A 15761-nucleotide genomic window follows, 5' to 3' on the forward strand; every position below is an offset into this window, starting at 1 on the left:
GAGAGAGAGAGAGAGAATCAGATTGAAACTGTGAGAGAAGAAAGAGTGGCACGTACGTAGTGTAATTTCGTTAGAGAACTAAGCATTATTGTCTTTTTGTATTTAAATTTTGGATGAGGTCTTACACTATTTGATTTTGGGCTTGGGCTCATGTCCTTATTTATTTAAATCTTTTAAACGTGGGTTATGTGTACTATGTATCTTTTTAAGGTAGTTGTATGTCATTTTCTCTAAAAAATATGCAATTTTTTTTGAGGTGGTCATGCATAGAGAATCATTAAATGCCTCGATTAATTCTTAATCTAAACTAGAAATCCAATCAACAAAACCTGTGAATCTGTAATTAGAGAAGAGCCATATTTGGTTATCCACTAGAGAAATTCTACCATGCGACGGTCGTGCCACCTAACTCATGCGACTAACCATTCAGAATCCTACATGTGTCTCTCTCTTTTTTTTCACACCAGCGTTCTTCTTCTTCCTTCCTCTTCGTCGTCGTCGTCGTAGTTCTTGAAGATGGCCTTATAGTGTTGGACATCGAGGAACCGTTGGACTAGGAGCGGTAGACGATCTAGAGGAGGAGCATTTGATGGTGGTGAAATGGGTTTAGGGGAGGGAGAGGAGATGGGTTTTTGGGGTTTGAGGGAGGAGGGGGACTAGAAGAGGGAGGAGGACGCCATTGTTGAAGTAAGTAGACGGAGCAGTTTCGGTAGTGTTGCCATTTGCTTGATTGTAAATAAAAAATGCATACGTGTCAATACAATATTAACTGGTCGCATGAGCCAGGTGGCACGACCGTCGCACAAGCCAGGTGGCACGACCGTCGCATGCAAGAATTTCTTTATTCACTAACATGCTAACATTGGTATTCAAATATATTATTACTTAAAGAATAACAAAAGTAAATAAAAGATGTTCGTGGACTTTAGTGACCCCGCATGGGTTTTGTGGGCTTTCGCAGGGGAAAAAGGATTGGGCTTTGCCCATGGAAAAAATTGGGCTGCAATTGTTTTATAACAAGGTCGAAAGTTCAAAGTTGCACCTATCATGCATCACCCATTTTTTTCTATCTGATGGAAGTAACCGAAGCCCTTCCCTGAAACTCGTCTTCTGATCTATTCGAAACCCTAATTCGCCGTCGCGATCACAGAGTGTCTCATTGATTGGGGATTGAAAGATGTAGGTGCCGCCTGAAACGGGGATCCGGATCCTCTCCTCATATTTCTCTCCTAAGATTACCTCATAAGACAATCTTGACCGTTGGATAATAATCAAGGGCCAAGATGTTACTTACTCAGATTTTGAGATATTTTCTCCTCTATTCTCCAATTTCTCCTCTTCTTTCTCATTCCAAATTCTCGTTAAGCTTCAACCTTGTAGTTGAATACAGGTTCTTGTAATTGAACCTTCAACCTTCAGCCTTCAAGAATCCACTCGACGAAAAACAAATCCATCCAACTAACAACACAAACTGTTTGCAATATGAATTAAATTTTAGAGCTTCAAATGGACACAAAACTGTTCTTTACAACACAAACTGTTCTTCATATGAATTAAATTTGAGTTTTCTGGGTAAACATATAAGCTTTTCCTCAGTGAACAATTGTAAAAATTGGAGCATGCAATTTGAAGAAAGAGGTGAAGGGAATTGAGTAGAATATTTGGTGGAAATTTTACGATGGAGGCAACTCCTGCCCCACCACCATGCAAGTCCTCCCCTCTAAAGACTTCGTCACCAACAGAACTCTCAAGTCTCAGCCATGGAGGCTCTCAGCGACAGCAGTGCCAGCGACGGAGGTCACGGGAGCAACAATATTTGCATTCTCGATCAATTCGTCAGATTATTCATTGCCAGATTGGAGATAGCCAGGAATCTAATGCGATTGATGTTGAAAGAAGAGATTACTTAGCTTCTCTGCTGCTTGTTCTCCAACAGGGAAGCCTTGAGTCAAGAATTGCTTCGGCTAAGAATCTGGGGAGACAGAGATTAGAGAATAGATGAGAAATATCTCAAAAGCTAAAGTAAAGACATCTTGACCCTTAATTATGATCGAACCGTCAATATTGTCTTATGAGGCAACAATATTAGGAGAGAAATACGAGGAGAGGATCCGGATCCCTGAAACGGGCCGTGGGCTGATTCGTGAGTCATTATAGGAGATTAGTACAGGCCGATATGTATATTATTTTCCTTATAGGAATAGAATTCCTTCCATGTAGTAGTACAAGTTGTTGTGCAGTTATAATAGGGATTGTTTACAAGTCCTACACGACTCTGGATAAAGTATCACGCAATTCATTCTCAGAAGAGGGTTGCTGAGAAGGAAGTGAAAGAGAAGAAGATGAATGGCGGCGTTAGGGTTAATGCCATGGCCGAAGAAGAAGGCAGCAGTACTGCTCCTATACCTAAGAACGTTTCTGTTGGTCGTTCCCCTCTCTACAGATTAGACAGAAAGCTAGGTAAGGGCGGCTTCGGACAAGTCTACGTAGGTCGGCGTGTTTCTGGTGTAAATACAAACGTCGACAGAACAGGACCAGGAGCTCTTGAGGTTGCCGTAAAACTCGAGCACAAAAATAGTATAGGCTGCAATAATGGACCACCGCAGGAGTGGAAAGTTTACGACGTTCTTGGTGGCAGCTGCCATGGTGTGCCGCGGGTACACTATAAGGGCAAGCAAGGCGAGTATTATATCATGGTGATGGACATGTTGGGGCCAAGCTTGTGGGATGTTTGGAATAACTGCAATCAAAGAATGACAATTGAAATGGTGGCATGTATTGCCATTGAAGCAATATCAATATTGGAGAATATACATTCTCTAGGGTATGTACATGGAGATGTAAAACCTGAAAACTTTCTACTTGGTACTCCAGGGACTCAAGATGAGAGAAAGCTGTTTTTGGTTGATCTTGGACTAGCAACTAAATGGCGTGACAGCTCGACTGGTGAGCATGTTGAGTACGATCAAAGGCCGGATGTTTTTAGAGGAACAATGCGTTACGCTAGCGTGCATGCTCATTTAGGGAGAACAAGTAGCAGGAGAGATGATCTTGAGTCTTTAGCTTATACCCTTGTGTTCCTTCTCAAAGGTTGCCTCCCATGGCAAGGATATCAGGGAGAGGATAAAGGATTCCATGTCTGCAAGAAGAAGATGACAACGTCTCCAGACACCTTGTGTCTCGATCCCCTCCCTTTTAGACAATTTGTTGAACATGTGGTGAACTTGAAGTTTGATGAAGAACCTAATTATGCAAAATATATATCACTGTTTGAGCGGAATGTTAGTCGAAATCCTGATCTCAGGCCAATAAACACTGACGGTGCACAAATGCTTATCAATCGTAAGAGAGGAAGGGAGGAGGAAGATGATGAACAACCGAAGAAGAGAATTAGAATTGGTGCCCCAGCAACACAATGGATCAGTGTTTATAATGGTCGGATACCAATGAAGCAAAGGTGGCATTACAATGTGACTGATACAAGCCTTGCGTATCAAATTGAGAAAGGAACCGAGGATGGGTTATATATTAGCAGTGTGGCTTCATGTCAAAATAAGTGGACCTTGATTATGGATGCAGGCACTGGTTTCACTTCCCAAGTTTTTGAACTTGCTCCGACTTGTGTTCATGAAGAATGGATAACGGAGCAGTGGGAGAAAAAATATTACATCAGTGCAATAGCCGGAGCTGATAATGGGAGTTCATTAGTAGTAATGTCCAAGGGTACAAGTTTTACGCAGCAGTGTTATATGGTCAGCGATACATTTCCCTTTAAATGGATCAAGAAGAAGTGGAAAGAGGGGCATTTTGTTACTTCAATGGCCACTGCAGGAAGTACATGGGCCATTGTTATGTCCCGGGGTTCTAATTATTCAGATCAAGTTGTGGAGCTAGATTTCCATTATCCCAGTGAAGGAATACATCGACGGTGGGGTTCTGGATATCGCATAACAGCAACTGCAGCAACCTGCGATCAGGCCGCTTTTGTTCTTAGTGTGCCAAGGAAGAAGATTCGAGATGAATCACAGGAGACAATGCGTACTTCAGTTTTTCCAAGTACAAAAATCAAGGAGAAGGCGGCGAAGAACCTTTATGTTGCATCAATTTGTTATGGACGAACAGTATCATAAAGGCGAGACCTTTCTTTGGGACGCTGCAGACACCATTGCAGGTATTGTTCGAACAGATGGCTGTTCCTGCTCATACCGGGGATATTTACACCCTCCATTTTTTTATGACAGGAAGCCTTAGTGCTGTAACTAAAAGCTCATTGTCTTGCAACATATAACTGATTAATAACATGTACATGTAGTCAGAATGCAAACAATATAGAAAGAAATTAACATGTCCATTTCTTTCATCCTTGTTTAATGTTAGACAAATTATCTTTCAACCTTCTCTTAACAGACAGAGAAAAGAACAACAAGAAAAAGGTAAATAACTTCCAACCTCCTACTGTATGCAGGACAAAAAATTTATCAAAACAATGATGTATTGACATGAAAACTTGTCAAGTTGCATTTTCTTTTGGCTTATCCACAGAACTTAAACTTCAACCATACCATTTAGGTGTCAATCATTTTCCCTCCTCAGTTGATTAAATCAAATTCTTGGCAAACATACGAGTATCTACAGTCATGTCTCATGGGAGGTGGATATTAAAAGAGTCGAGATCGATTAGTGTGCTCTAACTTGAATTAAAAAATGCAGTAGAAATTTGAAACTTGAAGAATATTGAAACTTCATACTAGTACATTATTACTACATATTGCATGAAACAAAGTCTCTTCTCCGTATTAAACTAAAAACTTAAATATAAAAAATAAAAAAACCTACCTAGGTACAAGTTCTAAGTTAATGTCAATGAAGGCGGCTGTAGGTATAAACTTTATTCTTTTTGGACCAAGTCTCCTGGGTTTTGCCCGGTTGATGACAATGAGAGGTGAATGGAAACATAAGCATGAACATGTGGGCTAACTGTTAATGCATATCGATCATGAGAGACAGGTAGATGCATGCATGAAGTCAACTCTCTTTGGGAGGTGATGAAGTACAAAGAAGGCCAAGTCTAGCTCCAGATAAAGGAGATCGAGGCTGTCTTATAACTCAGCTAGCTGAAAGATCGAGTTTACTTGTCTGAGAAACAATGTAAGCACTCTTTGATCTATCCCTTCTAATTATGGCCTCTCAGGGAGACGCTTCTTCCTCTGGTTCTGTCACCCCTCCATATAGACATGATGTGTTTCTGAGCTTCAGAGGTAAAGATACACGTTCTGGTTTTACGTACCATCTGTACAAGGCTTTAGAGAGGGAGAAAATCAAGACGTTTTTTGATGATCGTACGCTCAAGAGAGGAGAGAATATATCAACAGCACTTCTTCAGGCAATTGAAGTTTCAAGAATTTCCGTGGTGATATGCTCCGAAAACTACGGTTCGTCAGGTTGGTGTTTGGATGAACTTGTCAGGATCCTTGAATGTCAAAAATCAAAGCAGCAGGTTGTTATTCCAGTTTTTTACAAGGTGGATCCAGCACATGTACGACATCAAATTGGTAGCTTTGGTGAAGCCCTTGCCGGGTTGAAATACAACGAGGACAAGGTTCCCAAATGGAGGGCAGCTCTTACACAAGTAGCAAATTTGTCTGGATGGACTTACGTGAACGGGTATGTTAAACACAATAAATTATTTTGAATTAGTACGATTGCCCCGTACGTTTACTTACACGCAAAATTTCAGAATATATACGTGCTCGCAATCTTTAAGAATAAAAACCACTTTTACACAAAAACACACACATAAAGTTTGGCTCTTCCAGTCAGATTCAATTCTGTTTTGTCCTGTCAAGGGATAGTCTGCAGTCTCACTTTGAGATCAAATTTTAAGACTCTTACACGATTCATTGTTATTTAGATAAATCGTTTATATTGAATGTATTTGGTTCCTCATTTGATTTTATCTAGTTTGATACCAAAACGATTACTGAATTGACTAAAATTTTCGTACTGAGACCTAAATAGGTGATGAAATAATGAGTCTTGTAAGCTATAAATTTAGATACACTGATTATCTTATCTTAATTCATATATACAAATGTTGATGAATCGAGTATTATATATTTTAAATCGGCAGGTATGAATCTGATTTCATTGAGAAAATTGTTAAGGAGATATTAGATGTGGGCGGCGTGAGGAATGAAACAGACTTGAACGGCCTCAACTACCAAGAGAATAACAAATATTGGGAGGACGTCTACAATCCGACTTTGCTTCATCACCAAATGAATACAGTCGATTCAGACGTCTACAATAAGACCTACCTTAAACTTCAAAAGGAAATGGAGGAGGCGGACGTCTACAATAAGACCTACAATAAACTTCAGAAGGAAATTGAGGAGGCAGACGTCTACAATAAGACCTACAATAAACTTAAGAAGGAAATAGAGGAGGCGGACGTCTACAATAAGACCTACGATAAACTTCAGAAGGAAATGGAGGAGGCAGACGTCTACAATAAGACCTACAATAAACTTCAGAGGGAGATGGAGGAGGCGGACGTCTACAATAAGACTTTGTTTCGGCTCCAGAAAGAAACAGAGGAGGCAGACGTCTACAACAAGACATTGCTTCGGCTCCAGAAGGAAGCACAGGACGCGGACGTCTACAATAAGACCTTGCTTCGGCTCCAGAAGGAAATAAATCAATGAGAGCATCAATTCTTAACGCGTCTCGTGTTATACATGCATGTATATATTATTGTTAACGAGCATGTGTTAGTCATCCCTTTTTCTCTTGTCAATGTTTGTTGCTGACCTTTCTTGGACGATGTGGATTTATTGTTTGGGTTTTTTTTTTTTTGATGAACGGATTTATTGTTTGGGTTAGTTCTTCTCTTTAATTTACAGCCTATAACAAAATGATAGATAGGGTGATTTCTTTTTACCTTAGTTCTTAGTATTGTAGATGCATATGTCTAAACAGACATATGACATATTTTTCATTACGTTGCATTATTGAAATACTCGGAGATATTTTATCTCAAGCTTTCTCTCTGTAAGCCTTCTTCTTCTTCAAACTTGAGCTTAGATTTCAAACTTTTAGATCCACGGATACCATATGATCATAGTATCTGAGCTTTGGCTCGTGATGAGGAAGATTATGTCCTTGGTTTGCTCTTACTAAGGAGGAACATTTAGTGCTCAAATTTATGAAGCTTATAAACAATGGAAGAACATTTGCTGTTCTTGGCCTTCTTATGACAACTTTAGTTGATGATAGAAAGAAAATCATTGTACGTTGGATCGATGCCCATCTTCATATGAAGCTTGGCAAGATCTTGTAAAAAGGTTTTCCACTATATCTAGAAAATGTTATAAAGTTGAAAACTAACTAGCTAGCACAGACCGTTAAGAAAGGATTTGACTATATTAACAAGTATATGTTGATGATCCGGCATGCAAGATCGAGAACAACTAAGTTCAATTGGGGTTTGTTTAGTCGATGAAGATATTGTACATGGTAGTTTTCTTTTTTCTTTTTTCTTTTTTTATATGAAAAAAAATCACACTAAATGATAGTGTTTCTCGTGCACCCAAAATTTACATAGTCAAAAGACAAAACAAAAGAAGTTTATGAGGGAACACACTCCTCCCAAAAAAAACATTGCTAAGCCCATGACCCAAGTTTGCTAGAGCATTTGTTACATAATTAGCTTCCCTGAAAACATGGCTAATAAAGTCGAATGAGTTCCTCAAGTGTCTGATGTCTTGGATTAGACTGAGGAGCCTCCATAGTGGAGCAGAAACTCTATTGATTGTGTCAATGACCAACTTCGAGTCACCTTCGACTTCAATCCTCGAAAAGCCTCTCTCCTTAGCACAGATGAGGCTATTGCGGAGTGCCATGGCTTCAGCAACAGGGATGGTTGAAAGACAAATGTCGAAGGACGCTGCAACAAGAAGCTTGCCTGAGTTTGTTCTGAAAATAAAACCTCATGCCGCCGAGCTGCTTCAAACAGAACCATGATCAAAACTATGATTCGTGCTAGAGATAGTACTGGTACTTTTATTTTTGAAGGATTTGGATCAAATGACCTTCTACAGTCATATGAGAGGATGATCTTTCCTTGATGTGGGTGTGGCAAATCAAATTCTTGTCAAAGCTCGCATTTGAGCTTCTAGAGTTGATCAAATCAAATACACATGTTTGTTACAAGTGTGTATTGAATATGCTTCAGTAGTTTGCAAGTGTGCTCGTAGGCTCGTACAGAAATGGTCAAGATCATTGTGCTATAACGTGAAATTAAATTAGACTTGTACAGATAATGATTCTAATCTCGATCAGACTATCAATTGTATGAAACAAATCAAGTCTTCTCCCCAATCCTATTAACCTAGAAGATTATATGTACTAACATCATGTTAAATTAATGTATAGATAATGTCAACTACTAATATATAAACTTCTTGATTAATTTGACCAGGAGAGTTGTTGCAGTAAGGTTATGACAATGGCGGTGAATGAATGTAAACGTTTAATTTGAGCATAGGCATGAACGTGTGGGCTAGCTGTTAGGAAGAAATATGAAAGACTAGTAGCTGAAGTCAACTCTCTTTGGGTGGTGATTACAAATAAAGGCTTAGTCTCCAGATGAAGGAGATTGAGGCCGCTGGCTATAACCCTAGCTTCTAGTTATGCAGGGAGCCTCTTCCTCCTCTGGCTCGCTCATCCCTCCCTGCACACATGATGTGTTTCTGAGTTTAGAGGTACGGAAACACGCCCCGGTTTTACATATAATCTGTACAATGTTTTAGTTAGAGAGAGAATCAAGACTTTCTTTGATGATCGTACGCTCAAGAGAGGAGAAGACATATCAGCAGCACTTCTTCAAGCAATAGAAGTTTCAAAGATTTCGGTGGTGATATACTCCGAAAACTATGGTTCGTCAAGTTGGTGCTTGGATGAACTTGTCAAGATCCTTGAATGTAAATAATCAAAGCAGCAGATTGTTATTCCAGTATTTTACAAAGTGGATCCATCACATGTACGACATCAAATTGGTAGCTTTGGTGAGGCCTTTGCCGGATTGAAATACAACAAGGACAAGATTCCCAGATGGAGGGCAGCTCTTACACAAGTAGCAAACTTGTCTGGATGGACTTACGTGAACGGGTATATATGTTATTTACAAACATGCACACACATATTTCACTCTTTGATCAAGAATTTCTTACATATTTTCGAATTCATAGGTATGAATCTGATTTTATTGAGAAGATTGTTAAAGAGATAAAAGAACTGGCTGGCCTCCACGACCAAAAGAAGAAAGAAGATGTTCTCGGCTTCAACCACCAAAGCAATAAGGACTCGACTGGCCTCGACCACCAAAAGAAGAATAGAAATGGGGCGGACCTCTACAATCAGGCTGTGCTTGAAGTCCAAAATTTTTTACATGGGGCGGACGTCAACGTTAATCGGTCCTCGCTTGAAGTTGAGAATAATCTAAATGGGGCAGAGCTCTACAATCGTGCCTTTCTTGAGGTTCAGAGGAAAATAAATGGTGCGGACCTCTACAATCAGGCCTATCTTGATGTTCTGAACAAAATAAATGGAGGAGGATAAATGGAGATTCATTGATGAGCTTCATTTCTGTATGTGTCCTGCTTCTTCAGAGTTGAGTGGTTCTGTTGATGAGGAAAATCATCGTTCATTCACATCCTTGTTACATCATGAGTTTCAGTTTAAACTTCTGGTTATGTTTTATAAGTGTATTGAGTTTCGAAAATTGATATATTGATGTTTATTTTCAGCATCCCTGACTATGGCCATGGCAATTCAATGTCATACAACAACCTATAGCTAGCTGTTAGTGGCATTAGATTGAAAAATGGAAAATCCTATTGTGCAACTTCAAATATGGTCAAAACTCATAAGTCATATTTCAGGTGCACTTTTAACAAAATACAGAAAAGAACAGTAATGGTAATCATCTTGCAACCTCCTATACTTGTAGGCAACAAAATGAAGCAAAAAGTTGCATTTTCTTTCTTCTGGCTTCTTCTCAAAACTCAAAACCCCTACCATTTTGGTGCAAAACCGCCTTTTCTCAATCTTCAGTTAATCAAATCAAACTCTTGTCTAACATCTGCATTTGAGTTTCTACAGCCATTGGTGGATGTTGTTCTTGTGGAACTGGCAATGCCAAGGCACAAAGCTTCAGCCAAAGGTCCACCAGGTGTTGAGCTCATCCATGAAAGTGGGCTCATCCATTGTGTAACATTCTGTCTCTCTGAACCCAAAACCCCAACACCCATTTGCCTATTTCCATTTTCTTCATTGGCTTCACTATTCTTACCAGACATTGATAGAGTGAGGGATGAAAGGGGCAGCTTCTGGTTCAATGGAACAGAGTCCCTCGTCCTCTTGCCAAGCTCATCAATGCCGTTACCAGCTCTCTCAGTGGACCAAGCATCAATGAAATGCCTTGTCTGTTGTGCCTGATTTGAATTTAAAGCTCCTCCCAAATGGTCATGTGACCTCTGACTCTGTAGACCTTGGCTACCACCCCTATACAAATTGAGTGAGCTCTCATTTTGTTGCTTTGGAAAATCCACATCTGTGTCACGCTTGCTAGTGTGGCTGCCTAACTTGAATGGCATCAATTGCTCCCATTCTTGGTTAGAAACAGCAACAGAGGCGCTTTCTCCATTCATGAACCAGTCCAATGCTCTTCAGTCATAGACAAAAAGTACATTTATTAACCCAAACAAATATGTATAGCAAAGACCCACATCAAATTGAGACATTCAAATGCAAATAGATAAGACCAAGCAATAAAATAGTACAGAAGTTATGGCTTCTGGTACAAAGTTTCAGTAGGAAGTTAAAAAAATTGAAAACTTGAAGATTAAACCTACCTGGGTTGGGCATGTGATGCAGCAGCAGGAGTCACCATGGAGCTTGACAATGGAGTTTGATTGTAATTCTTGAAAGCTGAAGGCCTTGGACTTAGCATGTTAGCATTCTTGTTGATGTTGTTGTTGAGTAAGTTGGGGATTGATTCCACATGCTTTCTTGAACGTCTTTTGTGGCAGTGTCTCTCACAGAACTTCTGATCAATTCCTCTGTCTCTGGAGCACCTCCATTTCTTACCATCTGTTCTCTTACACCTCCATGGCTCTGGATCCAAGCTCTTAGAAAACCCCTCGAACATGTCTCTCACTCCTCTTGTTCTTGATGAGTTCCTCACTCCTAACAAAAAGAAAAACAAAACCCATCATTCTACTTCCCCAACCTCATAGAATAGAATCAACAGATACAAGCAAAAAAAGCACAAAATTGACCATGAAGAAATAGCAGAAAAGATATACCATTTGGTGAACTGTTGGTAATAGAAAGAAGTAATTGTTGAGGGACAGGGACACATGCCATGATGTACTTGTAAATCACAGTCTGTGCCTCAAGCTCTGCTCTCTGTGCTGGAGTAAAAGGAATTCTAACATTCACATTCACCATTCCACCTACTGATCAAAACCCACAAAGACCAGAACTTGTTTGTCAAAAAATTTAGAATCTTTCACCATTATTATTCCTACCCATGTCAATCAAAGAGTGGCTTAACGAAAAGATAGGAGCTTTACCTGAGGAACTGAAAGACAAGCTATCATAGTAGTAAGGCTGCTGCAGATTCTTTGGCACCACAACTGAACCAACATCAGAGGAGGCAGTATTGTATATATCAGTAGTCACTGCGTTGTTGTTTCTTGTGGGATAGAACAAAGGTGTAGCTGTGCCTCCATCAAAACCACCACTGCAAAATTGAGGCTCATGATGAGGCATCACCATCACCATCTGATTCATCTTCTTACATGATTGGTCATGGGTTTCCATCATCAAACCCAACCCAATATCACAACACTCTCTTTCTGTTTCCACAAACCCATTTCTCCTACTCTTCCCCATGATATGCAGTCACAAAGATTCTACCTTTCCCACTCACTTCTCCACCCAAAAACCCCAAAAGGAAACAGCTTCAACAATACTCTTGCTCTATCTTATTTGACACTTCAACTTCCTCACACTTTTGTTTTGTGCCATTTGCAAGTCCTAGTGGGTTTTGCTATTGTGTGGCGGTTCCCTTTGCTTCCCAAGCTGCCAACATTTGTTCCTGTTATGCAATAAGGACAAAACACTAGTACAAAGCAGCTGGCACTGCACCAGTGCACCACACATACAGACATAACGTTTTCTTCACGACAAAGTCTAACACCATTAACATTTCCTCTGTTCTGATCAACTCATGATAGTGTTGAGTCTTGGTTTTCATAGCAAACACAAAGCCTCATTGGCTCTCACTTTGTTCAGTACTCTGACTAAGCTTGACTGAGGTGACTGGAATGACAGAAGGTCTTTGACGGCGTTAACGGCGTGGGCTCTCCTAGGGTTTATGTGGAGGTTTGGGGACCAAAGGCTGTTGAGATGTTGATGCAGTAACCAATTCCTACATGGATTTCGGATCCCATGAATGAATGCATTTAGCTTTGGTAATGAGAATGTTAAGACTTTGGATTTGGACTTTACAATCTTGGAAGGGAGAATGTTCTATGATTATTAATCAGGTTAATTTGATCTGTAATCTGGGTGGATGCCAATCATACATGCCTCTGTTTCTCTGATGTGGACTACTGGAAACAACTTTTCTTAGCCATCTAATCATATCAAACCCAATTTGGTAATATTAGTTTAGGGTTTAGGGTCTGAGATACTAATATTTCAGGGTTTAGGGTATAAGTTTCATGATGGAATTAATCACTCAAACCGGCAATGGCAGAGTTAATATTTCAGATGAATGTAAAGTACAATTTCTGAATTTCAATTCCAGGAGATACAACTGTGAAATGAGTAGAAAGTAGATGAACAAATAAGTAGTGTACGTGGTGACTGGTGAGTGTGGTACCAATTTGTGTTTGGCAAAGAGGGTAAGAATTCCATGCTTTTACAAGACTTGGTTTTACTTGCACTCTATCTGGACTCATACTGTGATTGTCATCATCATAAAGACATGAGATTTGGTTTTAATTCTTGGTATGAATGTTGTGTCAGGCTTCACAAGAATTTACATGTATCTGGGCTACTCCCTGGTGATGAATTCATTGAGCATTTATGTTGAAAGATTTGAACTAATTTGTGGTGCTGCCATGGCTGTATCATCAAATCATAGGCACCGTTGTGGACTGTGGAGTGAAGTGTGAGCTCATCCCACACAGACAGAACCTTAGTTTGATGCTTTCGTACTAAGAGTGCCCCCTTTTGTCTAACAGATTGAAATTCATTGAAGTGTTAACTGTTTGTAATGAGGAGTGAAAGGCTTTGGGTCTTGTTCAGGCTGACCCATCAAACATTCCAAAGGGCCTCAGCCGGCTTATTAAGAAAATACAAATATCTAGCGTGTCAAGTGCGAGTTATGCCAGATAATTAAATTTTTTTTTGAAGGGGAAAAGGGGCAGCAACCCAAAATATTTCATTGATAAACTCATGCCAGAATGTCATCAAAACACCATTACATTCGACAATTAGCTCATTTATTCAAGTGAGCTTAATAGAGGATTAAACTAGATACAAAACAAGATACTAAAGAAACATAAAAACTGAAGCCAAGGCGCTCAATTGCGGTACTCCAAGCCTCATTAATCCATCTAGTTGCAGCTAGCTTGCTCAATCAGCCAAGCTATATATCCAAACATGCGACTTAAGCCACAATCAGTTTGAAATCAGGCCTAATAACCCAATTCCAAATATGACTTTTGATGGGCTTGAGGCCAGACCCAGGGCCAAACACCCGAGTCCATTCCCAAACCCTAGCAGACTTGCATCGTCGCTTGCCGACAATCTCTGATCACACTAATGGCAACCAAGATGGTTTCGTCACCGACATCCCTGCCCCCGCCAACATTATCATCTGATCTTCTAGTTGAAGAAGCGCAGCTCTCTTGGATTCAAGTTCAGACTCAGTCTCACTAATCGGAGTCCAAACCCAGAACCAAATTAGGAGATTCTGATCCTTGCTCGCAGCCATGTCCTGCGGCTGCCAAATCTCTTACGTTGGTACAGTGATCGCCAACGTTAGCAGGTAACCCTCCACCTCACATCCATGCTCGGCGGCATTTCGTCCACCACCTCCATGGTTGTTTGACCACAAAAGGTTAATAAGGTTTGCCTTTACAAGAGGGCTTGATGCCGAGAAGGAACGGCTTAGAGTCGGCGTCAAGAGCCATTGGAGACCCAGGCCAAGGCGGTGAGGGTTTAGAAAGGATCGGGTGCGGCGGCTTGGTACCGGCGTCAATCGCTGTGATTGAGAAACCAAGCCATGACGGCTAGGTTTTGAGAAGAGGAGTCATGACGGCCAGATAATTAAATCGATCTAGTTCGAGTGAAACATATTTGCAATCAATCATTTGTTATTTTATGCAATTTATAGTGTCACTTTATGGTGATAATTATTCATTTTGTGTACAATTTTTTAGCGTAATTTTTCTTCAGAATTATTCATTTTTGAAACATGATTCGTCTTTAAGATATCAAAAACAGATAGTCGACATTCAATAGATGGTTTTGAGCATGTGTTGGTAAACGCTTCAATTCTTAGTAAAGTTCAAAGAGCATTCTGCAAAATGAGTAGTTTAGTTCTGTAATTGCAGTATGTGATGAGAAAAAAAAAAGGTTAACGAGAAAGGTCAAAAGGGGAAGGCTGCTAGTTATAGATGACATTCTCTAGTTTTTTCCGATTACAAGACATTCTCTAGTTGCCTATTGCCAGAATGCCAGGTCTATTTGGTTCTTTGCTTTATATAAATATATAATGACATATTGTTCTTAGTTATGGACCCTCAAAGGTAGGACTTGTTTTTGTGCTTCAATTCCAGTTCCAGGGTGTAATGCATATCAGAGCCGCTATCTTTTGCTCTGTAAGGAATGATTGCAGCAATTATCTAAGATGGCAAAGCTTATTTTCAATCATGTTATGCTTTTGTCTAATCCCCACCAGAATTCTTAATCCAATGGCAATCATTTCTAAGACTAAAGAACTCAACAAATCAAGGATTAAAATCCAAGACTGAGTCTGTTACATTGAGATAGTAACATTATCTCTAGAGATTTGCAACCACTGGGAGAATGTCTCTCCTTATATCTGGACAGGAACAAATGAACAATGAACAGTACGTTAACACCTCACAGAATCCTTAAACTTCAAATAGTTCAAAGATATACTAACACTGTAGTTTCACTAACTAATATAAACTTTGGTTATAAGATTTTCAGCACAAAAATACATACAGATTCTTACAGAGTTCTCTTCCCCATATCTCTGGATCTGAAAGTTTGGTAGCTAGAACAACAAGGACCATATGTGGTCCATGATCAGAAACAATGCACACAGCTTAAAGGGTCCATTGATTGAACACACACCTCATCGAAAATTCATACTTAGAAATTAAGGGTCCCTACTATAAGCTTGCTACACATAAAAACCACTCAAATGAGTTAGTTGAGACTACATATGATCAACTTCAACAAGGTCAAGTAATTTTTTCAATTATGTGACTGCATATATTTGGGTATTAGAATACAGAACAACTTTGCAACAGACACAAAAAGAAAACTTGTTTGGGTATTAGATACAGAACAATGTAATTACTAAAAAAGGATAGAGTTGTCTACACATCAATTTCATATATATATATATATATATATATATATATATAGTA

General features: G+C 39.6%; 3 protein-coding genes across 3 annotated transcripts; 2 read left to right on the forward strand and 1 right to left on the reverse strand.

Annotated features, from left to right (window-relative positions):
• The first annotated feature begins 2369 nt into the window (after positions 1–2369).
• Positions 2370–4130, forward strand: LOC101302611 (casein kinase I-like). Its single transcript, XM_004309485.1, has one exon. The coding sequence runs from the start codon at positions 2370–2372 to the stop codon at positions 4128–4130; it is 1761 nt and encodes a 586-aa protein (XP_004309533.1).
• Positions 4131–5048: 918 nt separating this feature from the next.
• LOC101291298 (TMV resistance protein N-like) lies at positions 5049–9618 on the forward strand. Its single transcript, XM_004309526.1, has 2 exons — positions 5049–5664; positions 9249–9618. Exons 1-2 carry the CDS (start codon positions 5180–5182, stop codon positions 9616–9618), a joined length of 855 nt encoding a protein of 284 aa, XP_004309574.1. The 5' UTR covers positions 5049–5179.
• A 491-nt stretch (positions 9619–10109) lies between these two features.
• LOC101291590 (growth-regulating factor 8-like) lies at positions 10110–11958 on the reverse strand. The gene is made up of 4 exons (XM_004309527.1): positions 11637–11958; positions 11367–11516; positions 10914–11247; positions 10110–10725 (listed from the first exon to the last, which is right to left on the reverse strand). The coding sequence occupies exons 1-4, from the start codon at positions 11956–11958 to the stop codon at positions 10110–10112; spliced, it is 1422 nt and encodes a 473-aa protein (XP_004309575.1).
• Positions 11959–15761: the final 3803 nt, after the last annotated feature.

Source organism: Fragaria vesca, unplaced genomic scaffold (assembly GCF_000184155.1).
Source record: "Fragaria vesca subsp. vesca unplaced genomic scaffold, FraVesHawaii_1.0 scf0512956, whole genome shotgun sequence".
Taxonomy (NCBI): domain Eukaryota; kingdom Viridiplantae; phylum Streptophyta; class Magnoliopsida; order Rosales; family Rosaceae; genus Fragaria; species Fragaria vesca.